The sequence below is a fragment of the Sphaeramia orbicularis genome, chromosome 4, assembly GCF_902148855.1.
Source record: "Sphaeramia orbicularis chromosome 4, fSphaOr1.1, whole genome shotgun sequence".
NCBI lineage: Eukaryota > Metazoa > Chordata > Actinopteri > Kurtiformes > Apogonidae > Sphaeramia > Sphaeramia orbicularis.
Window position 1 is genome coordinate 13,438,509 of NC_043960.1, and position 26,050 is coordinate 13,464,558.

General features: G+C 39.1%; 1 protein-coding gene across 1 annotated transcript; it reads right to left on the reverse strand.

The window, feature by feature from the left end:
• Positions 1-10,380: 10,380 nt before the first annotated feature.
• On the reverse strand, positions 10,381-24,322 carry LOC115417511 (fibronectin type III domain-containing protein 7-like). Its single transcript, XM_030131468.1, has 14 exons — positions 24,202-24,322; positions 24,039-24,054; positions 23,632-23,892; positions 22,759-23,019; positions 20,853-21,113; positions 20,495-20,758; positions 19,000-19,254; positions 18,653-18,910; positions 15,062-15,316; positions 13,440-13,694; positions 12,140-12,400; positions 11,900-11,929; positions 11,413-11,450; positions 10,381-11,129 (listed from the first exon to the last, which is right to left on the reverse strand). Exons 1-13 carry the CDS (start codon positions 24,253-24,255, stop codon positions 11,419-11,421), a joined length of 2,463 nt encoding a protein of 820 aa, XP_029987328.1. The 5' UTR covers positions 24,256-24,322; the 3' UTR covers positions 10,381-11,129; positions 11,413-11,418.
• Between the last annotated feature and the right edge of the window lie 1,728 nt (positions 24,323-26,050).

The following is a 26,050-nucleotide window of genomic DNA, read 5'->3' on the forward strand; positions in this document are numbered from 1 at the left end:
TCCAACTCCATGGGTTTTACAGGTGTATCAATGTTGTAGAAGATGACGGTGTTTCTATGTTCACTACGGAGTCTCTGAACATCCAAATAGGTCATATCTGATGACCATGAAAAGATGAAAAATGGCATTTTACACCAATTATTTACATGTATTAATAGGATTAGTGGATCAGCATGTGTTAAACAGTTTGAATCAGACGGTTTTGGTCGTCTGCGGCGGTTTGGGTCCTTATGGTAATGGGCTAATATGGAGTTGGCCCATTGTTTGCAGCTTCAAGTGTTCTGAGAATTATTCTTCCATATCTTTATGGGCCTTGCTTTATGCACTGATGCACAGTCAGGTTGGAACAGGAAGGGGCCATGGACTTAATGCACAGGTGGCATCCTATCACATTACCACCCTTGAATTCACTGCGCCCCCAACCATTCTTCCACAAATATTTGTAGAATCAGTCTGCAAGCCTAAGTGCTTGATTTTATATACCTGTGGCCATGAAAGTGATCAGAACTCCTTTATTCTATGATCACAGAGGTGTCCCAATGACATAGTGTTTATGATGTCTTTGATTCATTTTACTGCTGTATTTGTTTTACCCTTTATCGGGCAAGTGACTATTTTTGGTCATATCCACATACATTACAAGACAATGACAGCGACAGTTACAGTGAGGACAGTGAGTCAACAATCTCAGGTCCAATGTGGTCTACAGGGTCTGTAAGGTCCACCTCTGCATGAACAGTGAGTGTACCTGCTTTGTTAGGTACCATGAAGTAATGGTACTAATGTAAGGAATGATGTTCAAAGGGATAATGTGGATGTGGACAGGTGTCTGGATCAGCACTTATGTTGGTCTAATGTTCTATAAGTGATGTTCTAATGTTCTAAAATACATGTTCCTTTCACCTTACATGTGTTTTTCTTGTATATTTTATATATACTTCTTGGATTTGTTGTTGTTGGGTTTTTTTCCACTTACAGGTAAGGAACCAAATATGGCAACTTCACTGACCTGGATTTTTTACATAACAATAAAAAACATTAGAAAAATTTTACAAAAGTAATAAAGTCTTGTTATGTCCTCCAATAACACACTATGGTTGAAATTTTGAATTTCAGAGTATTTCTATGAGTGTCCTATAAAGGGTTAAGGCTGAGCTCATTTTAAAAGCATTTTATACTGTCATGTAGTTGGAGTTTCTGTGCTTAATGGCCAGACAGGTTTCTTCTTCTTCTTCTTTTTTCTTCTTCTTCTTCTTCTTCTTCTTCTTCTTCTTCTTCTTCTCTTCGTCAAACTTAGCATTTATTATAAAACATGCTGCAGCTTACAGAACATTAACAGGTAACGAGGATGGCACACAACATTGTTCATGTAAAACCCCTTTTTTTTTCACGTGAACACAAACAAAGGGCACCTCCTAGTTCAACAAACTTCAAAATAAAAGCACTTTCAGAAATTACTTGAGTTAAAGCATTTACTCTGAAAAATTATCAGCTTTGTCATGACTCTCTTTTACTGTTAACAATCAACTGAAACATTTGAAATAAAGAAAATAATTTATACTTTTGATACAAATTGCCTGTTTTTCTCGCAACTCAAATAAATTAGTCACAACATATACTGAGCATAGGTTAATCTACAGCTATGCAACCTTTTCTACAAGATGATAATTGCACATTGCTGTTCTGTGAGCAGGGGGGCCATCACCAAGTTGGAGCCCCATGAAAAAAACAGTCACTTTGGGTTTCAATCATTTTAAAACAGCAAACTGTGCAACCCCAAAAAATAGAACAGGAATGGATCAATATTTTGCTTACAACAGACTTTATGATCCCATGCATGATTTAAAGAAAGGTCCGAGCCATCTTTTACATTGTATTGTGGTGTACAGGATATGGCGTTTCTCTCACCCAGAGGATGTAGTGGCTTGTGGGGCGGGTTTTAGCACCCACAAGGAGTGTTGAAGTTTCCATGATTGTTTTCTGGTGGCTGGAGAGCAATAAAGTTGGCTCGCTAGCAACTGGCTGGTTTCTCCTTTTTCCTCGCCACATTGGTGACCCCGATTCGAACATGTCTGATCCAGCTGAAGAGAGTGTTTCCTCTTCAACTTCGGCCGCGGACTCGGCCTCCTCTCCTCTCCAGCTCCCACAGCCGGCTTCTTTCTCCGCCGCCCCGACCGCCATCAAGCTTCCAGAATTCTGGCACAGCGACCCGGCGTCGTGGTTCCAACACGTCGAAGCCCTTTTCCATCTACGGGGTGTAGACGCGGATGTTTCCCGGTACTATTTGGTGGTCGCGGCCCTGGACCAGCAGTCCACCCGCAGGGTTATGCCGCTGCTGCGTAACCCCCCTCAGAGCGGGATGTACGCCGCTCTGAAGAAGCTTCTGCTGCGGAGGTTCAGCCTGTCCTCCGCCGAAAGAGCGGATAAAATCCTCAGCCTGCCTGGTTTGGGGGACGGTACGGCCGTGGACCTTATGGACGATATGCTATCCCTCCTTGGTTCAGATGACGGCGGTTTTCTTTTCCCGCACATTTTCCTGCGTCAGCTCCCGCCGCAAGTTCGAGCGGCTTTGGCTAACTCTCCTCGTCTGATCGCTGGCGATTACCGTGGTTTGGCGGAAGAAGCTGACCGGATCCTGCTGGCTACCAGACGCTTCATGGTGCAGAGTACTGCGGCGGAGCCCCAGCAGAGGACGGCGGAGGACCCGGCGGTGGTGTCTGCAGTCGGCGCGGGGACTCGTCGTCGTGGGAGCCCCCTGTGTTTCTACCACCGGAGATTTGGCAACAAAGCTAAGCGCTGTGTCCCCCCATGCACGTTTGAGGTGTCTGGAAACGCAGTGGCTGCCGTGGGCGCCGACGGACGAGGTGAGCTGCTCTTTATTAAAGACTCCCTGTCGGGACAGCGTTTTTTGGTTGACTCTGGCTCTCAGAAGAGTTTGGTGCACCCCACCGGTCCAGGGATGTCAGACCGTGGGGGTGGCCCACTGCTAAGTGCGGCTAACGGTTCACCTATTGAGACTTTTGGCACAAAACGGACAACTGTTTGTTTCCACGGACGTGAGTTTGAGTGGGACTTTGTAGTTTCCTCTGTGACTGTTCCGATCATTGGTGCTGATTTTTTGTGTGCTCACAGTTTACTAGTTGATGTTGCTAACCGCAGGCTTATTGATGCTGTAACTTTCGCCACTGTTCCATGTGAGGCTGGGGGAGTTGGGCCGGTGACGCACGGGAATTTTTCAGCGTCTGGAGATATCTTTCAGTGTCTGCTGGCTGAGTTCCCATCCTTGACTACTCCTGCCTTTTCCTCCACAGTCACTAAACATGGGGTGGAACATTTTATCCCCACTAGTGGTCCGCCGGTTTTTGCGCGCGCGCGGCGTCTTGACACAGGAAAACTAGCTTGCGCTAAGGAGGAGTTTACTACCATGGAGAGGCTGGGGATCGTGAGACGCTCTAACAGCCCCTGGGCGTCGCCCCTCCACATGGTGCCTAAAGCAGACGGGTCTTGGCGCCCGTGCGGTGACTTCCGCCGTTTAAACAACGTGACGACACCAGACCGTTATCCTATTCCTCACATTCAGGATTTCTCCGTTCGGTTGTCTGCGGCCTCTGTTTTCTCTAAGGTGGACCTGGTGCGCGGGTATCATCAGGTTCCAGTGCGGGCAGAGGATGTGCCTAAGACGGCAGTAATCACCCCTTTCGGGCTTTTTGAGTTTCTCCGTATGCCATTTGGCCTCAAGGGGGCAGCCCAGACTTTTCAGAGACTTATGGACTCGGTGTTGCGCGGCCTTGAGTTCGTGTTCGTCTATCTTGACGACATTTTGGTGGCCAGCTCGTCCCCCGAAGAGCACCACGCGCACCTCAGGGAGGTTTTCCGGCGCTTGGATGCTCATGGCCTGATTGTCAACCCAGCCAAATGCCAGTTTGGGTTGCCGGTGATCGATTTTTTAGGTCATCGCATTTCGGCGTGTGGCGCCGTTCCGTTGCCTGTTAAGGTTCAGGCTGTAGCGGATTTCCCCCGCCCGGTTGTAGTCAAGTCGTTACAGGAGTTTTTGGGCATGGTGAACTTCTACAATAGGTTCATTCCCCATGCCGCCCATCTCCTGCAACCGCTTTATGACGCCTTGCGTTCCAAGAAGGCTGCTGACACTGTTGTCTGGACTCCGGACCGGATTGTTGCTTTTGAAGGAGCTAAGTCTGCCTTAGCTAATGCAGCTCTCCTGGCTCATCCTGACCCTGATGCTCCTATCGCCCTCACGACCGATGCTTCTGATTTAGCTGTGGGGGCTGTTGTGGAGCAGCGGGTGGCAGACGCATGGCAGCCTCTCGCATTTTTTAGCCGCAAGTTGCGGGACTCTGAACGTAAATACAGTGTTTTTGACCGTGAGTTGTTGGCCCTGTTTTTGGCTACACGGCATTTTCGGTTTTTACTGGAGGGTCGTTCTTTTACAGCTTATGTGGACCATAAGCCTCTGACGTTTGCCATGTCTAAAGTATCAGAACCCTGGTCGGCACGTCAACAGCGTCACTTGGCGGCCATTTCTGAGTTCACTACTGACATACGTCATGTCGCCGGGAAGTCCAATTCAGTTGCGGATTGTCTTTCACGCGTGCTGGTTTGCCCCGTGCTCCTCGGGACGGATTTTTCGGCTATGGCCGCCGAGCAGCCTGCTGATCCGGATATCCTTGCTCTTCGCTCCGGCGGTACAGGTTTGAAGTTGGAGACGGTTGTGTTGCAAGAGGGAGGTCCCTCACTCCTGTGTGACATGTCCACAGGACGGCCTCGCCCCGTGGTTCCGGCAGGTTGGCGGCACCGCGTTTTTGACTCTATTCACTCACTTTCACATCCGGGTGTGCGCGCGTCGGTTAAGCTGGTCGGTTCCCGTTTTGTGTGGCCCGGTTTTCGTAAGGATGTTAAGGGGTGGGCAGCTGCTTGTGTTGCTTGCCAGCGGGCCAAGGTGCACCGGCATACCAAAGCCCCTCTTGAACCTTTTCCAATTCCTGCCAGGCGTTTTGACCATGTGCACGTGGATCTGGTTGGGCCCCTGCCACCTTCGAAGGGTTTCACTCATCTGCTCACTATGGTGGATCGGACCACCAGGTGGCCCGAGGTGGTTCCCCTGTCCTCCACTGCGTCCACCGATGTGGTTGGTGCCTTTCTCTCTGCTTGGGTGGCCCGTTTTGGTGTACCGTCAGACGTTACTTCTGACAGGGGCCCTCAGTTTATTTCAGAGCTCTGGTCTGGGATGGCGCATTCCTTGGGGGTACAGGTGCATCGTACTACGGCTTACCACCCTCAGGCTAACGGGTTGTGTGAACGTTTCCATCGTTCGCTCAAGGCAGCTCTGCGCGCTACGCTCGTGGGTGATGGTTGGGTGGATCGTTTGCCGTGGGTCCTGCTTGGGTTGCGCTCGGCTCCCAAGGAGGATCTTGACGCGTCCCCCGCGGAATTGGTATTTGGTCAGTCGCTCCGTGTCCCAGGTGAATTTTTGCTGGAGTCGGCCGCACCGAGTCCCCGTTCTTCAGTGGACCCCTTTTCGTCCGGTGGCGCTTTAGCCCCGGGCCCTATGCACCACTGTTTCCCAGGGTCTTTCGTTCCTACAGCTCTCCTATCTGCACGTTTTGTTTTTGTACGTCACGATGCCCACCGCTCGCCCCTCCAGCCTCCTTATGATGGTCCGTTCCGTGTGCTTGAACGGGATACCAAGGGTTTTGTTTTGGATATGGGTGGGCGCAGAGAGCTTGTATCTGTTGATCGCCTGAAGCCGGCCTATGTTGTGGCGGGCGAACCTGTGTTGCTAGGCCAGGTTCCTCGTCGCGGCCGTCCGCCTTCCAGGCCTCCAGTTTTGCCTCCTAGTACTGATTGTGTTCCTCATCCTGTACTGGACAATGATGTTCCTGCCCATTGTTCTAATGAGCACCTTGTTTTGCAGGTTCCTCACACTGACTTGACGGTGGTTCGGCGCAGTCGCTATGGGAGGCCAATTAAGCCCCCGTTGAGACACTGAGTTGCTGGTTGTGTTCCCTTCTGGGTGTTCGGGGGGGGGCTGTGTGGTGTACAGGATATGGCGTTTCTCTCACCCAGAGGATGTAGTGGCTTGTGGGGCGGGTTTTAGCACCCACAAGGAGTGTTGAAGTTTCCATGATTGTTTTCTGGTGGCTGGAGAGCAATAAAGTTGGCTCGCTAGCAACTGGCTGGTTTCTCCTTTTTCCTCGCCACAGTATTATATTTCTTCATGAAAGCAGTTTTACATTTTTATACTGATATACAAATACAAGTAATATACAGTTTTACTTTTCAGTTTTACTGCCAGTGATGCTACACAGGAAAAATTACAGAGCATTTTTCAAGAGTCAAAAGTATTTTCCTCAAAAAGAGTAAATTTGGCTCTATATTGAATAAATTGGGCTCTATTATGAGTTTGGAGAGCTCTACCCAAAGAGTAACATTTACTCTTTTTAGAGAGGGACCAAATATTATCTGAGTAGTGTAAAATTTTCTTCAATTTGAGTCAATTTTACTCAGGCAAATTTCCTGTGTATCCCTCAATTCTCCCTGCACTTCCACACTTCTCCCTGGTATAACACTGTCACCTACACATGGTCCTGACTCTGTAGAATGCAGTGGTACACTTGATTGATTGATTGATTGATTGATTGATTGATTGATTGATTGATTGATTGATGTATTTATTTCCAACATGAATGTCAAACAGAAGAAAAGAAATAAACAAAACACTTAAACATAAGACATATATTCGAAAAGGAGTGAGAAGAAGTAAAACTTATAAACTCCCACCCCTTCTCCTTATATAATTAATAACAATAATAACCTTCCTAGTCTAATCATATCTATACACTATGCCCTTGATAAAATTTCACTCATAGTGCTTAAAATAAAATCATGACTAACACTGACCAGCATTCATTGAGTAACGTAGGTTGTTTTTGTTTTTATCTGTGGATCACTATGTGGCATACAGAGTGTCCACAGTCTCTTTCCAGTAAAAAAATGCATTACATGCTTTTTTATGGAATATTTGACCTGTTTACTTCATTCCTCAAGGGGACAGTTTATGAGAATTTGGACTCCATACCTTCATTTCACTAACTCATCAGTCACTTCTATGCTTTCAAACCTCATCAGTGACCGAAAATCTTTGGTGCCTGTTCACAGTAACATCACTATTGATCTCACCTGACACTACTTGATTGTGTGATCTTTGTTTTATCCTCACTACAAGTCCAAACTGCATACTATTTGCTTTATCTTGGATTAGTCTACTCTTTTTTTCTTACTCTGCTTATCTTCCAACAGCTTTATATTTTTATTTTCATATAGACCAGGTGTTGTGCTGAGCCATTTGTTGTTGTAAAAATGTAATAAAATCTAATAAAGATAATTGTAAAAAAATAAAATAAAATAAAATAAATAAAAATAAAACTAAAACTGAGATGTGTTAATCAGATTGGGCATATACAGTCAGTGGTTATCAAAGTTTTTAATCACATTGTGGGATCATGTGCAATCCAATCATTGATCCATTTTTCTTCAACGAGAGATCAGTCGCTGCAAATGTTCACCTTGACCTTTTGACTGAATATGTGGCAACACAACTGGATGAGCTTCAAACACCCATCATATTCCAGGTAGAAGGTGTACCACCACACTGGGGACTGCATGTTGGTGGGTTCCTAAATCAAACATTTCCAGACCGGTGGATTGAAAGGGATGACCCAATTCCCTGCAGACCTCGTTCATCAGATATCATTCCCCTGGATTTCCTTCTATGGGGTTAGGTTAAAAATATCATGTATCAAACAGCGACCTGAAGCAAAAGATCATTGATTCCATTGGCACTAGGCCTGTAACGGTACACGTACCGAACCGAACCGTTTCGGTACACACCTGTTCGGTTCGGTACACAGCTGTACCGAAACGGCACAGTATGTTGAGAAAGAGAAAAAGGAACGAAAGACGTTGTTCGATGCGGAACCTTAAATCCGCGCAAGTTTCACACGGACATATGGAAGGACGCACATATTGACCCGAAATATGAAATAGCAGCTGATATAAGCTTAAAAAAAACAACAAATATGATGTGAACCTAGAAGGAAGAGACTGAAGACCCTCCACCATCATTACAGTCCAGTTTGGATCAGTTCAGGTTCAGGTGAAAGACAACAACAACGAAAGAGACGTTAATAAGACGGACGTTGTTTGGCCCCTAGGAACTACGGTAGTTCTAAAACACTTACACTAGCTCTGTCTGTCTGTCTATCACGCACGCTGTAAAATAGAGGAATAAATACAACGTTTAAAGTATGTAAAGTTTCACTTTCGTTTCACGACAGCGTTCGTTACATTAGTTATGGACCGCACCCCCAGGTATATAACTGTGCGCCCCCCCTACCCCCCGCCTCTGACAAAAAAAATAAAATAAATAAAAATAAAAAAAAATAATCCCCCGTGCACACAGGCACATACAAATACACACAGTGTCCTTAACAGTTTGTTCTCTGTCCTAAAATAAATAATTTGGTTCATTGTGTTGACAAAGTTTCTCTTCAGTTTGTTTAAACAGAATACCAGTTTTCCATCTTCTTAATGTTGCACTTCATGTGGAATTTTTATTTTGTATTGTTTATTTATTTATTTATTTATTATTTATTTATTTATTTGTATTATTTATTATGCATTTGTTATTTTTATGCAGAATGTGTACTGACAGAACTGTGATTAGATTTTTCTTGTTTGTTCGAAACTACCTTTCAGGGAAAAGTGCAATACTAATGTTTAAAATACATTTAGTAATATTAATAATTTATTTTATTTTCTATTTGATTTGTAGCAGCAGAATTATATTTTTCCAGTTTTTCTATATTCTGTTGTCTCCAAAAATTGGGGAAAAAATGTTTAAAAAATTCATAAATGCATTAATAGACATTTTTGAGGGGTTTTCTTTCTTCCTGTACCAAACTGAAAAAAAAACGAACCGTGGCTTTGAAAACCGATTACGTACCGAACCGAAAATTTTGTGTACCGTTACAGGTCTAATTGGCACCATTGATGAGGCTATGGGGGGTGGAGATTGAGGGGGAATGTGGGTGAGGATGTTGTTGGTTTCTTGGGTCCCCTATTTATAAGCACTCTTGCTTCTTTGGGGTTCTCCTTCATATACATCTGTTGTAAACTGCTCATGTATGATATGTTTTTCTTTCTCAGTGCCCGAATAAAATATTTGCATATGTATTTATGCTGCAGCAAACATGGCAAGAAATCCAGTACCGTCTGGAAGTGCTTCGAGCAACTAATGGTGCCCATGTAGAGGTGTATTAAACGAGGTAAAAAACAAAACAAAACACAAAACTTTAATATCTACTTTTCATTTTGTAATAATTTCCACAGACTTGTCTATTCATTTGTTTTTGTAATAAATGTGTTAAATTGTAAAGAAACTTTATGGACACCCTGTATAATAATAATGTTTTATTGTATAACAAATTGTGTGTATACATACAAGAAGTCACCTCTCTCAGATATCAGGAGGCTGATTTCAGTGTCAGGGGTGTGGGTATGGAGAGATGGGACTGGATTTTGTTATTTCTTTCCACAGATCAAAACTAATGCAAATAAATACTTTTATCAGTACCATATGAAGCAAACATTCTTTTATGGTGATAGGTTAAACATTTTTGTTAAAAAACAAAATATATAAAACTGACTGATATTTTATTATTTTCTAGGGCTCCTATCAGCTATTGGCCCTCAGAATCATCATCACTTTTCTCCCCCTTGTGGCGCCACCACCTGTGAGAAACACATACTGTATCTAAAAAGTTGACTTTTTGTGAACTCAGAACAACAGGCCTGTTTTCAGCTTTGTAGCAATTTACATTTAATCCAAGTGGGTTTTTAAGCAGTTTATTGTGCTTCAGAAAGAGGAGAATTTTAAACTAATTTCATATAAGTTTCCACATTCAAAATAAGCACATGAGAATGTATATATGGCTCACACTGGGTTGAAAAACTGTAAATCTGAGAAGTAAATGAAGTTGTCAGACAAATGTTGAAGAGTAAAAAGTAATATTTGCCTCTGGGGTGTACTGGAAAATTTGTACTTAACTGTATTCATGTGCAACACTTGAAACTACTTAGTTACATCCTATCACTATCAGAGTCTACAGGGAGTGAACTGTGTTTTTTTCCACTCATTTCTTTTACTCTGTGTTATCCTGTATTATCATTATTATTATTATTATTATTATTATTATTATTATTATTATTATTTTCACTTTATTTCATCATTACAAAATGATAATAACAATTGTAACTAATCAGTGAATATTCATGTGCAAGAGGAATCACACCACACAAACATGATGCTGGGAAGTCTTTAATAGAGAAATATGTGTGAGGTTTACACAACCACAGTGACATATATTCCAATCATATTTAACATCATCCTGAAATTACAGCAACAGGAAACTGTATGACTGCCATTTATTTTCAGGAGGTTTCTAACTTGGGGAAGAGCTACATAAGTCATTTTACTTTAGCACTTGTCAATTTAATATTTCAAGTAAAGGGGCAAAATGTTTCACAATGAATTTAAAGTTACTGTTATTGAATTAGTTGCCAATCAGGTTTAATTTGTCCAATAACTCAGGCAGCTAATTCTGTAATTAGACAGCCACAACAATTTATTTATGTTTTTAGTCTTTTTGTGAATCATATATTTTATCATATGAGGCCTCTCAAATCTATAGAGTTTATTTTTTGTTTGAGAGGAGTGAACACTGAAAATACTCGTGTTGTTAATGTGCTTAATCACAGCTCGTAGATGGCTTTGTGCAGCCGTGTTACACAAGCACGAGTTAAACCAGGTTTAACACAATTTCTTATACATTATTTTTCTCTTTTGTCACACATTTTTCATACTGTGATCATCTCGCAAGAATGTTAGACATAAGTTAACAATTTATTTCCAACTGGAAGGCATTTTGGTTACGTGATGTTCTTGTATTTATTAAAGATTATGAAGTTTCATTCCGGTAGAGCAGAGGTGATGAAAGTAGAAGAGGAAGACGTTGATGAAGAATCTTTCTGGTGCATCTGTGAAGAGGACGCTGTGAAAGAAAGATATCACAGGTTTATTCAGAGTCAAGGTTTTTCTGGTCATTTTCAGCAGACCTTCCGTTTAAGATGACAATAATATTCTATTCAGAACAAAAAGAGGGAGATGTGGTTTTTTTGGGGAAATACAGCCATGTTTACCCAGACTAAGAAATCAAAAGTCTATGATGTATTCATGTCAAAACCTCTTACTCTGTGTTTCATCAGTTTCTCTCAAAGGGATTTAGATAAACTTCTTAACACTTCTCTTTCATTAAATACAACATATTTACTCACCAGATGCTACTCCACACTTCTCTTTCCTCTGTAAATCACTGGAAAACAATGAAAATTTGGACATTAGAGAAATGATCCATTACCTGTGTGTTAATTAAATAACAAGTATGTGTGTATGTGTGTGCAAAGGGTCTTAACTATGGATTTTAATGTATGTTTTAGCGACTCTCTGATTTCATTGGATGTTAGTTTTTTCTAGATGTTTGTTTTTATTGGATATTCTGATTTTATTGGATGTTTTAATTCTATTGTCTTATTTATTGTAATTCATCATTTTAATTTGTGGCACTGAAGAGGGTAAGCTCTACCCAGTTTTGTTGTATAGCCATTGTACAATGACATACACTTATTCTGTTCTATTACTCTTCTACAGGGTTTGCATAATTTTCTTTAGGAAAAGTTAATGCTGCAGGTTTCAGTTATGATCATTTAATCACAATAGTGTATGTAATAAGATGGAAAACTCCGGGTGTAAACGTGTACTCACCTGAACCAACAACGCTATCTAAACAAGTGACTGAAAGAAAAGAAAGACACAGTCAGACGTCATATTTTCCCAACACATTTCTCAACATTCTGCTTCTTAAATTCTCCAATGAGGTTCCAAAAAATGACTGAAATAGAAGTAATAGTGCACAACTGCTGCGAACAGTTTCACTTTTACACCATGCATTATTAAACAAAGGAACACCTGAAAGGAAAATTACATAAGATCTGTCTGTGATACCTGAATACATTCTCTGAGCACAGAATGGGACTACGGTGCCCTCTGGTGTGACCGGAGCCACAACTACACGATAAACGTCCCCACACTGGACGATGTCGATGTCACAGCTGCTGTGTCCTGCATTTGCTTGGCAGGTGTAGTTGCGGTTGGCGCCCATCAACTCGACATTGTAGTTATGCATGCTGCCGGAAGAGCGCCAGAAAACCCGCAGAGAGTTATTGGACAATTTGTAGAGCCTCACACCTGATGGACAGCAGATACCTACAAGACAGACAGAAATACAATGAGTTGGCATTTTATTATGTAATAAAAACAAAAAGTCATGATAAGACAGGACATCCCAACAAATATAAAGTCATTGAACTACGACAGCTACTTTATTAATATATTGCACTGGTCTTCTCAGAAACTGTTGTTTAACCCTGTAAAGCCTGAATCATTAAATCATTGGCAGAAAATTCCAGTTCTTTGAAACTAGAGCCTTTTTTGGTCTTTCTAAACAACCAAAAAAAAAAATAAAAAATTAAATATCAATTTCTATGTATGAGTTTCAGTTTTGTATCATATTTGATACATCGTATCATACCTGAGACAGTAATAAAATAAGACAAAAATATATATGAAATAATAAAACAAATTGTCCTCAATTCTTCTGAAACATCGTATTTAATTGTTGACCCATCTGAATTAGCAGTGAGAATATGTTGTATTCAAAATAAATACGGAAATAAAAGAACTACATCTGATATGATTTTTAACCCATTGCATAATATATTGTCCTTTTTTCTCACTTGTGTATTTACTTATACTTCTATTATTTTGTTACCTGCCAAGATGCTATGGGTGTAAATTAGCAATCTCTGGTCTAATTCAACTTGTTTACATCTTCTACTGCTCTAATATAGATGTTTATTAGTCTGAAATGTCTCTATTAAATTAACAAATGAAGTAAATATTAGGAATTTGGAAGACCTGAATGGATTCGGATGCATTTAAGGAGTACAGCCTAAACTGTTTGGGTAGATACTAATACTATTAATTGGGACTGATACTGGATTTTTTTCATAAACCTATAAAAACAAATCTTTCAGACAGTAGAGGAAGTGGAAAACATGGACCATTACTTCATTTTGTAGATGAAAATAAAAGCTGTCAGTGCCCTCTAGTGGGAAATATATGGAACAACACTTTTGTATAACAATGTCTTTTATGTCTGACGTAATTATGTTTTGATTGTTTGTGTGTCAGGGGAGAATTAAACACTGTAAAATGAACTATAGGCAACTCTGGCCTCACTCACTGGATGAAAAGCCCTGGTAGGTGCAGTTGGACATGCGCCCACTCTGGCTGTACGCCTTCATGGTGACAGTATAATTGGTGCCACATGTGATGCATCCCATGAGGCAGTGGGAGTCCTCTGTGTGGCAGCGGGCGTGGCCACGCGACGATGTGAGCGATGTGATGAATGAATAAGCCCCTTTGGCGTGAGACCAGGACACGTTGGTCATGGCCTGAGTTACCTGGTCCACACTGAGACTGTCTGGACAGCAGGGTTCTGGGAAGAAAAGGTCACAGCTGCATGAAAGAGAGGAACCACCAGCAAGATTACATGTTCAGTTATCATTTAAATCATACATATGTTTAGAGTTTCAGCAAGGAAAAAAACACATTAACGCTGAGGGTTTTAGTACATATTGCATATGAGGATGCTTTTCTACATTAACCCTCAAAGATGTAAACATCAACCCAAAACATCTACTAATCAAACAGTTCAATAACTTTCCAGCCACTAATACTATTGATAAATTTGAAACTAGAAAAGCACTCGGAGAGCGCAGACTTCCACCAAGGCAGATCAGTGCCACCCCTGATCACCACCAAAACTTTATAATTTTTTCCTTGTGCCAGAATCAACATTTCCTGAAATTTTCATCCAAATCTGCCCATAACTTTTTGAGTTATCTTGCACACGAACACACAGACAAATCAGCGCTGGCAAAAACATAACCTCCTTGGCGGAGGTAATAATTCAGTTAAAATGCAATTTCTCAGCTTTTCACTAACATTACATATAACCCATTTGGACATTCAGAGGCTCCATAGTGAACGTGGAAACATCACTATCTTCTGCAGCATTGATTCACCAATAAAACTCATGTAATCTGACAATTTGACCAAAAAAAGTGTGTATAGACATTTTTGAGCTCAATAAATGGTAAATAGTTAATGATTAAGAGGCAAGAGACAGAGTCAGATGGAAGCAGATGTTTGCAGTGGTGACCCCTAATGGCAGCAGCCGAAAGTAGTGGTAGTAGTAGTAGTAGTAGTGTATGATTTTATTGGTCTGTTTTGATTCTTTGAAAGGCACCATCAAATAAAATATTGTTATTATTAGTAGTAGTAGTAGAAGTAGTATTGTTGTTGTTTTTAGTATTACTTTTTAACATAACTTAGGCAAAGAATGATTATATAACAACTTAAAAAAACACTTGAAACACTTTTGGAGATGTACAGGATGATGAATTGTGGTTTCAAATAGGACAGTGATCTTATGTTACTGATGTTATTATTATTTTTGAAATTTTGTTAGTTGTTGGAGAGTCACCTGCATGTAATGTAACTGTATAAAAAAAGGATTAACATAAAGGCATTCATTTGAATTATTTAGTATCATATAGGTTTATTTCTCTTCTTTCTTCCTTTAGGACATGGAATATTATGGGTAGATAGAGAGATTAAAAAACAAGGTAAGCTAAATCATTAATGGAAGTGTTAACAACTCCTACATGTCTGAATTGTGAGCAGATTACAAACTGGTTTATTCTTAACATAAAGTGACTGAAGCTGTCGAATGTAATGTAATAAGAAAACACTATATTTCCCTGTGGAGCTGTTTTTCTCTGACTTTGTCTGTTTTCTCACCTGTTTCCACTGAATGAGAGAAGCTGGGTAAGCTTTGTCCTGCTGTGCTGTTTGCCTTGACGCTGACCTCGAAGGTGCATCCGCAGGGAAGGCCAGTGATGTCACAGCTGCTTCCAGGGTCACTGCAGGTGTAAACATCACCATCTCCAACTGCACTCACTGTGTAAGTAGCTGCACGGTTGGTCCCTGTCCAGCTGACAGTGAGTGAGGAATCGCTTTGTTGATTCACTGTCACATCTTCTGGTGTACAGGGCGCTGCAGAGAAGAAGGAACAGAATTAGTCATTTATCTGTTACTGTATAATGTACATTCATATTGACGTGTGTCGCTTTGATTATGATGTAGTATTATTTTTACAGGAATATAATAATAAACATATAGTAAAGTATAATAGTAATATACAGTAATAGAAAAAAGTTTTCGGATATCCTTATTATGTTATACAATCTTATATATTATCGTGAAATATTTGTGGAAAAATCTGTTTTGTGTTCATTTATACAGGAATATAATAATAAAAAACATATAATAAAATATAATAATAATATATAGTAATGGAAAAAAGTTTTCGGATACCCTTATTATGTTACACAATCTTATATATTATCGTGAAATATTTGTGGAAAAATCTGTTTTGTGTTTATTTATACAGGAATATAATAATAAACATATAATAAAATATAATAATATATAGTAATGGAAAAAAGTTCTTGGATACCCTTATTATGTTATACAATCTTATATATTATCATGAAATATTTGTGGAAAAAGCTGTTTTGTGTTTATTTATACAGGAATATAATAATAAACATATAATAAAATATAATAATAAATATAGTAATGGAAAAAAGTTTTCGGATACCCTTATTATGTTATACAATGTTATATATTATCATGAAATATTTGTGGAAAAATCTGTTTTGTGTTTATTTATACAGGAATATAATAATAAAGCATATAATAAAATATAATAATAATATATAGTAATGGAAAAGTTTTCAGATACCCTTATTATGTTACACAATCTTATATATTATCATGAAATATTTGCGGAAAAATCTGTTTTGTGTTTATTTATTCAGGAATATAATAATAAACATATAATAAAATATAATAATAATTTATAGTAATGGAAAAAAGTTTTCGGATACCCTTATTATGTTATACAATCTTATATATTATTGTGAAATATTTGTGGAAAAATCTGTTTTGTGTTTATTTATACAGGAATATAATAATAAAACATATAATAAAATATAATAGTAATATATAGTAATGGAAAAAAGTTTTTGGGCCTCTTTGTTATGTTACACAATCTCATATTTTATCATGAAATATTTGTCGAATATTTGGTTTGTTTTTCAAAAGTTGTGGCTGCATCAGATGGGCACAAAAACAAATGCAAATGGCTTTCTTGTGTGCATGTGTGTTTATCGTTAACAAGAAAAAAATAACGACTAAATTCTTGACCGTCATGCCCTGGATGTGTTTCAAGAAGCATTATCTTACTGAAACATCCAGTTTTGACCTCAAACGGACTAATGCATGTGCGGAAGGGTTTGGAGTTCAGTGACTTAAGAGTGATTCTAAACGCAAATGCATGGGGTATCCAAAAACTTTTTTCCACCACTGTACATTTAGACTGACTCCGGGTTCACTCTGCTGTCAAAGGCCACTTTCACTCACACTGTTACATGTGATAACAATGTAAGATGAAATTAAAGTAATCCTAAATACAGAGATGGAAAGTAACGAAATACATCTACTCACATTACTGTAATTGAATAGCTTTTTTGTGTACTTTGTAATTTTTGAAGTACTTTTTGAAAGTGGTAATTTTACTTTTACTCAATACATTCAGAAATAAGCATTGTATTTCACTACATTTGAAATCCCTCCTATTACTGAATAAAACATGAAATAAAATAAAATAAAATGATGTGACCTAAAATGATATGAACGAAAGGAAATTGTGTGCGGATTCCCACTGCCGCATTGGATGATGAACTTAAGGCAGGCTGCAGGAGATGGATAGAGGAGTGTGTGTCAAGGGACGATTTGAGTCTTGGGATGATGTGAGTCACGCATGCGTAGAAGCATTTATCTCTGTCGGCCATCGTTTATGACAGTGGTGTCAAACTCCGGTCCTCGAGGGCCGGTATCCTGCATGTTTTAGAAATTTCCTTCTTCCAGCACACCTGGTTCAATTAATGATCAGCTCATCATCATGCTCTGCAGAAGCCTGATAATGACGTAATGGCTTCCAGGTGTGATGGAAGGGTATGGGATGGGAAATATCTAAACATGCAGGACACCGGCCCTCGAGGACTGGAGTTTGACACCCCTGGTTTACAAGTATCAGCAAGATCGCTAGGACAAATCATACCCTCCACCGCTCCCTAGATCCCCTAGATTTAAATTACGTTTGTCAGATGGATAGGCTCTCAGCTGTGAAAGAAACCGAAAGTAGGCATATACATTGATTCTCCAAATCACTTCTGATTGCTACAAAACTACTCCTTGAAGCCAAATTCTCTGTACTTTTACATTACTTGACTCATATTACAGTGATTTGTCCAACCGAGGTTGCCGTAGAGAGCCGTAAAAGATGGCCGACAGAGATGCTTGCTTCTACGCATGCGCAACTCAACCATTCAGAGACAAATCGTCTGTAGACATATTTCACCAGATTAGTGTCGGTGATGATGATGACATGGAAGCAGAGGCATCGACCTCTCGGCAAGTCGAAAGTAAAGCAAACCCTTGGCCACATATTAACAAGCGTTTTGCTTTCAAATATAAAAGAGGTAATAGCTTTATTATGTATTGTAAGCTCTGCCTGTCTCGCCGAACAGAACTTTCTGCTTTTAAAAAACTTAAAATCTGCAAAAGTATGTGAAGGTAAGTAGAGCCTTCGCAAATGCACCTCAAACTATGTAGTCTAATTAAAACTGTCTTTCATAAAGCAAAATGTGTCTTTAAGGATATCATAATGTTGGCTAGTAGCCTACTAGCACCTACCCTGCACCTATAGACGGTTTGAATCTCCTAACCCCACATTTACGTATTGGTTTTTATCAGAGGATAATAAAATGTTTTAAAAAAATCGTTTTTTTGTTTTTTTTTTTTACATAACCTTCATTAAGTTGCTAAAAGTAACTAAGTAAATTTTACTTTAAGTACATTTTAAATCAACTTTTTAATTTTACTTCAAATTTTTAGGTGGGTAGCTTTACTTGTACTTAAAATATAATTTAATAAAAGTAAAGGATTTACTTTAGTTGCATATTTCAGTACTTTTTCCACCTGCCTAAATATTTACTCAATTTAAGCCAGGGGTCAGCAACCCTGGTCCTAGAGAGCCACTATCCTGCATGTATCCCTCTTCCAACACACCTGATTCAAATGATAAGCCTATCATCAAGCTCTGCAGAAGCCTGATAATGACCATCAGGTGTGCTGGAAGAGGGAAACATCTAAAACATGCAGGATAGGGGCTCTTTAGGACCAGGGTTGCTGACCCCTGGTTTAAGGAATCAAACACAGTATGTACTCTGTAGTGATCTACAATACCCAGGGTGCATTTTCTACCTGTGTCTTTGGTGTGAGCTCCACAATTATGGTTGCAGCCGCTGACGTCATTGCAGGGTATCACCACCACGCTGTATGACCTGTCACAGGTGAGGTCAGAGAGAGCGCAGACAGGTGCTGTGTCGTTACACCGGATGTCCTCTAAATTATCTGCAGCCCGAGTCTCATAGAGGTCAGCCCCACGTGAGGCCTCCCACATGATCTCCAAAGTGTCGGTGCTCACCAGGGAGACACTGACATCCTCTGGACAACAGGGTACTGCAGGACAAAAAGAGAACCAAATGTAAGAAACAATCACAACAAGAACAACAGTTTATCATCCTCCCCTGTCATCTGCTGCGTCTTACCGGTGGTGTAGTTGAGGGTCATTCCTTTGGGACTTTCTCCAGCCTGGTTGATTGCTGTGACCATCATCAGGTATTGGTAGCCACATTCACAGTGGAAGGTACAGTTGTTGCCGGTGGTGTTGCATATCTCCTCCTCTCCAGCACCATTTTTGAAGTAGGCCCTGTAGCTGTCAGCATATTCCACTGAGTCCCATGACAGAGTGCAGTTTTCTGGTGCAGTCTCCTGTATGGCCAGAGACTCTGGTGGACAAGGGACTGCAAAAAGAAGACAGAAACCATCTTAATACTATCACATTGTGGCAGTTTAGTGCTTTCAGAGACAGAAAATGACAAAAGCACCTTGTAATTAAAGTATTTAGTGGCTGCAAAACATCAGTAGGTAGAAAAAACAGATGTTATGCACAAAAAGACAAACACTTAAACATTCAAAAGCCCAGTCATTGTAAAGTTATTGTGAAATTCATCACTGTAAATGAGAATTGGTTCTCAATTGACTTGCCTGATCAAATAAAGATCAAATACAATGAAAAAAATATATTATAATTGATATATGTGTTAGATGTACCTCATGTAAGAGATTAAATAATCCAGAGCTGCTTTTTTTTTTTTTTCTACCAAAGTAGAGCCTGATAAAGTAATAGGAATAATTTGCTCTAAATTCTTTTAATATTAAAACTGAAGTGGAGGATCTATGGAGCATATAATATTCATAATTGTTTTTTAATTTTTATTTAAGCACCTAAAAATAGTTGGGTTTTTTTGTGATTGATGCTGCCGCTAATAGGAACCCTTTATGCTTCCCTCCTTGGAAGGGTAGTAGTTGGTTGGTTGTAATGTATAAATTCACCACTAGATGGTGCTAATTACTATACAAGCCAGCATTAGCTTAAAAAAACCATGGCTGATTGTGCCCACTGTTTCAGTCAATTCGACTCAGTTTTCTTGAGAGGAAAACTTGAACTTTCAGGCATTTTTTTTTTTTTTTTACAGTGTATAAAAAGTAATCTTTATGAATAATGTCACTTTGTAATAACTCTACAAACCTTTAAATAAATAACTGATAATCAGTTTTTTGCTTTATATTTCCAAAACGTTATATTTTCTTTACACATATCCTCTTCTTTGTAAGTTAGCCTGTTTTTAAGACTTCTTTTATTACCAAATGAAGGCTTTAGCTGTTAATTAGAATACAATTTAGGCTTACAATAAACCGGTCTTTACTTCTGTGATCTAATTTGTGTTAGATTTCTCTAAGTGCAAAACTGTTTGTGGTATAATACTATGAATCTGTCTAAAACACCTGTATGAAACCTGTCTCTCATTGATTTTCCACAATGGCCCAGCACATCAAGAAAAAAATAGAGAAATATTTTTAACAGAAATTTTATGAGCCTTATCATCTTTGTGCTGTGTCTATTTTTTTGTCATGTTTCAACTCTATTTGATTCAACTTTAGCATTTATAGACTGATCCTAGGTGAGGGTCTTATACTCACAGGTGATAAACACAGTTGGGCTGGATGGGTAGCTGGGCCCAGCATCATTTGAGGCAGTGACCTGAATGCTGTGAACCTCTCCACAGCCCACTGGAGACAGGATGCAGGAGTCAGATGAGGAGTTACACATTAGGTTGTGGTCACTCATCACATGGTAGTCGATGACTCCATAAACCTCCCGATCAAGACTCCAGGACACCAAGAGTCCAGCCTGACCCTGGTTGTGTGTGACAGATACGGTGACATCGACCGGTGTTGGAGGTCCTGTTGAAATAAAAAGACAAGTTGTAAGACATAAAACCTACTGCCACTGTAACTGCACACATTTATATATTAAAATGTTAAAGAAATTCCTCACGTGTTGTCTGGTTGACGTATGAACTGGGCTCTCCCTTTCTGTCCTCAGGGTCCCAGGCACAACCTTTTATCATATAGAGTGAACCAGGCTCCAGGTCGTAGACAGTCAGGTTGGTGTTTGAAGTGTTGCGTTTGATGATCTCGTCTGAGCCCAACAGGTGTAAGTACACACTGTACTGGACAGCATGGGGAATTGGGTCCCAGGAAACAATGATGCTGCTATTACTGGGAGAGGAGGTTTCGAGCACAGGAGGAGGCAACACTGTCGAGGAAAGAAAACATTTGAAGGATTGTTAACCACCTGAGGGATGAACAGTCCACCTGGATAACAACAGACCAACGAGGCCTCACGTTGAAATTTTCATAGTCCAGGATGCAGTTTTGTAAAACACAGATATATAGTTAAATTACAAAACAAATGCAACTGTAATCCATAGTTAAATCACAATTACTGGTCAAAATTTGGTGATTAAAAGGGTTCAGCTGAGTGCACAGGCTGTGGCCACATCCTTGGACAAGAGCAACTTCCAATTCTGCAAATTCAGTAATATTTTTTTTTTTTTTTTTTTTAATGAGAAAATTCCTCTACCAGCTCTGTTCAGTGTTGTGAATTTATGTTCTCGGGACTTTCAGATTAATTGAGCAACATTTCTAAGAAAAATAATATGAAAGTAAGTAAATACTATAGTATATTAAACTGTACTATGCTATACTATACTGTACTGAGTTGCATTACTTTTGTTTGAATAATATTTTTTACATTTTACACAGAGTAATTTAGTAATCTGTAATATGCTATGCTGAAAAAATAACCACCCCATTTCTGTGTATTATAGCAGGTAAGATATCTAAATCAAAGAAGTATTTTGTTTTCACAATTTACAGTTGTCTAAAGTTTGACTGGGAATGTTTTACCTGCATTTTACCTCCGCACAGTCCAATTTCCTCTTAGTGTAACTTTTAGGTACAACTAACTGTTTTAATGTCACAGTCTCCTTCACCACTTATAATCACAACAGCTTCTGTTTATCATATAAGACAGTTATGTATTAATTTTTTGTCACTATTTATCATTTAGTGATTATTTATTATACAATTTTCATATTTGTGGAACATAAGTAGGATATTGACAAGTAAAATTTGCATCTATCACCTCACCTTACCTCACCTCACTTCCACATATTTGTCAAAGTAAGAAGATAAAGGCTTGGAAAAATGTTGTGTTTTTGCAACTATATAGACACATCGAAAATTATGCCTGTGATTGGAAGATAACCTGTTTATAGTTTTACATATATAAAAAAATTTGTTTTTATAAAAATGCGTATAAGACTTAAGCAATTTTTTTTTTTTAAATGTCAGCATCTTATTATGAGTCCATATCAAATCTAACAAAAAATGTGCCAAATTGTAACAAAATAGGTGTGATTCTGTCTTTTGGATCACTGGGGTTAGATTTTACCCTGGAGGTCAGGGTGGGGGTGACAGGTGACAGTTCTGTTCTCAGGGTAAGGTCAACTCTTTGTGTTTTACAAAGAAGGATCAGATACAATTACCACTGTGTCAGCAGAGGTCCTTAGGGGTGCTGATAGATTTCTGAGGTAAAACAAACCTGGATTTACACAAACACTGAAACTGGGTTCTGAATGTGGATTATACAGTATATAATATCTGCAATAATGGGACAATGAGATAGATCAAGTGACTTCTGCAGGGCACAAGGATTAATCAGAATAGTGCTTGGTCTCCCTGGGGGAACGTGACTCATTTCTAGACATAAACCATTCCTCAGAAGTATTCCCCTATGAATTCATCACTTTGGTAGTGTGTTAGGATCTGTTTAACAGTTCTTTTAGTGGAAATAAATCTAATGTGTCGCATAAAGTACAATCATTGCATTACAGTACCTGTCTTTCCTGTAACAGAAAGTGAAGGCTGGCTGCGACCACCGCTGTTCACGGCCATGATGCTGAAACTGTAGCTGGTGAATGGAGTCAGGTTCTCGATCTCAGCAGGGCTCATGAGCACTGTGTCTTCCCTGAAGAAGCCGTCATTGTTCTGGACTCGCACAATGTATTCAGATGCTCCGGTGCTTGGGGTGAACTCCACAATCATGGTTGTGCTGTCCTTTGGCTTCACATTCTCAATGGGGTCCATCACCTCAGGGGCTAAAACAGTCACAGTTAATTCAGATCAAATGACAATGCTGTAATAAAAATAAGTTTTACTTTTGGTAGGATAATTTTTGCTTTGGGTGCAACAGGCAGTGTAATTTCCCAGTTTGGGATCAATAAAATACATCCATCATAACTGACTGGCAGAAACAAATCTTTGCAAATATAAAATAGTTGCATCGGTCCATTATGAACTAAATAGATGTCATAACACCCACTAATGTATGTATCATTCACTCACTCTCAGCAAAGTTTAAGTTTTGATTCTTGTGACTGATTTTCTTTCAGTTGATAAAAATACTAATGACCACATTTTCAGGAGTAAGATTACAGATTTCCCCTCAGTCACATAATGCATTTATTTAACATTCCATGCAATGTTTTCATTACAAATATATTTTTTAACAACTTGAAGTGGAACACTGACTTTCTTATGGTTTTCTGCTCAGTTTATCTTGGCATCTTCTCAAGCAAAAATTTCATGCATTGTACATTCACAACTGATGAACTTCAATCTAAAAGTCTAAAACAACCAAACAAATCACTGAAGAGATTTTGATGATCAAATTTGAACTGCCAAAAAGGAGGGACAAAAATGAACCTCACCTGTTGTATGTTGTCCGGTTCCACTGTCCACCACTGTCATGCTACCGTCCAGCGCTTCAACTGTGTAGACATAGATGTTGTTTGGGGAGAGACCGTTGAGAGAGCCCATCACTGTGTTCTCACCAAAGGTGGCAAAAGAAACAGCGGTGCTTGGTGAGCTTTGGAGGGCGATGGTGACCTTGTATGAACTGGCTCCGGTGACTCTTTGCCATCTCACAATGATAGTCTTGGACGTTGCAGAGAACACACTCACTGGGATACCTGATGAAAAATCGTTATACCACATTTATTAATCTGAAGCATGGATTTGTAGGTTGCACAATAATTTATCTGTAAATGGTTGGGTGATCCTTGACCCCTTTTGATTACACAAAAGTTATAAGTGTGGAAAAAAGTAATCACAGTACCTGATGCGTCTGCTGTCTGCAAATGGAAAAGGGGAAAAAATAATTAAGTGTGATTTTATAAAATCCATTTAGTATTGACTCTAATCCACCAATATAATTGACAAATAAGTTAATATTTGTCTTGCCTGTTCACATAATAGCAAATTTTATTTTATTACTTTACCTGTGAACCTATGTCCAGTAAGAAGAAAATCACGAGCCACTTCATCACACCCATTTTTACGTATGTCTCATGAAACACTTTTCTTGCTCTTTGTAACTCTCAGCTTAAGTTTAGATTTTTCTCTGACTGGTTTTCCTTTTCTTCTGCTAGTCCGTGTGGGTAAAAATACTTGCATCTGATCCCACCCCCTTTGAACAATGATCCAATCACAGCCAAGCCAGGAACACACCTTTAGGTAGGTACAAGCTGAGCAGCAGGAGAAGGAAACACCTGAGTAGCTATAGGCGAGATATTCTATATTCAAGGATGCAGTTGCTCAAGACACTGAAATGGAGCTTCAGGGTTTTGGTAAAAAGATGGGTTTTCCCGAAACTAGAAGCATTACATTTCTTTTGTGGTAGGATTAATACCTTTACATATTTCTGTATATGATATTAAACAGACATACAAAGTGATAGAGGTTAATAAGCTATAGGTTACAAAACCTGGAAAATAACATAATAGTTATAACAGAGGCCTGATTCAGAGTAAGTAATGGATAAATTTGATATTTCTTCCATCACAGCAGTGATGGAAGCAAAAATGTCAATTTACAATTGTACAATTCCTACATGTTTCCGAACCTGATAATTACTTCCTGTCTATAAACAAGTATTGTCCGTAAGATTATGCAATACAGTTATGTAATATTCTTATATGACTCATAATTTGTAATTGTAATTGATCATCCTTACAAAAACGTATCATATTAACACTAACGGTGTTTTATTTTGAGATGAGGATTTTCTTCAACACTATGAGATACCTGATAATACTGAAAAGTGTGTCACATTGTCTTCAATGCTGCAATCTAGTGTGTCAATGCTATTTAATATATTAATTTCAAAATGTACTGATTTAGTTGAGTGACTCACCATGTAGAAAAGTATGTTTTAGCCCATGTAGCTATAAGAACAACTTTAAAGCCATACTCTTGCTGCATTTTCATTACATGGAACCTGCTCACTTTGACTGCTGGGATATTGTGTTTGTTGTACCTGAAATTACCTTTGGTGATGTTTTTTTTTTTTTTAATGATTTAGATTTCAGCTTTGCCTCCTGTGATGAGATTGGTTGGAATGGTTTTGTCATTTTCTTGTCAAGTAAAACCTTGACTGAGTTGAGATAATTGTCAAAAGCAAAACAAACACACACACACACACACACACACACACACAAGCTGAAAGGAAATGAGACTGTACTCCCATTTTAATGTTTTCACATCATAGCTTTCACTTCAAGTTACTTTCTCTTTGTGTTGACATCTGGCATCTTTATTTGTTTGTTTGTTTAGGACAGGTCTCCATAACTTGTGCAATAACATAAGAGACTCACAATCATATGCCTCCTTCAAATCACAACTTAAACATTGGATGAAGGAAAACCAAGCCTGTGACCATCAGTAGATCATCCTCACTGTGTTGTTCTGTGTGTTTTTAGGATGTTTTGCATTTCTGTCTACTGTCTTTTTATGATGTCTTTTACAATATTTTGCCTTTTTTGTCAACTGTCTTTCTCGTCACCTGCCAAGGGACTACAGATGGAAATTAGCACTGCTGCTACAATCTGGCATATTTACAGCTGCAGTTGTTGTAAATGTTCATTAATATGCACTGTCCCTATTAAATTAAATAAATAAAAATAATTTCTATTATTATATACACAAGCATATATGTCATTTTATAGTTCAAAATGTACATTTTCAAATAAAAAGGAAACAAAAGTCAAACGTTAAAATAAATGCAAAAATAAATAATTAAAAAAAAAAAAAACTACAACAAATTTCAGTCGCACACTTGTTGACGCAGAT

Excerpts from the sequence above, each read along its gene's own strand:
- LOC115417511 (XM_030131468.1), bottom strand. The coding sequence starts at position 24,255 with ATGGGTGTGATGAAGTGGCTCGTGATTTTCTTCTTACTGGACATAGGT. Across the intron at positions 13,695-15,061 it reads CTCTCATTCAGTGGAAACAG|AACCCTGCTGTCCAGACAGT; the intron begins GTGAGAAAACAG and ends TTTTCTTCCCAG. Across the intron at positions 12,401-13,439 it reads CTACCAGGGCTTTTCATCCA|GTATCTGCTGTCCATCAGGT; the intron begins GTGAGTGAGGCC and ends TCTGTCTTGTAG.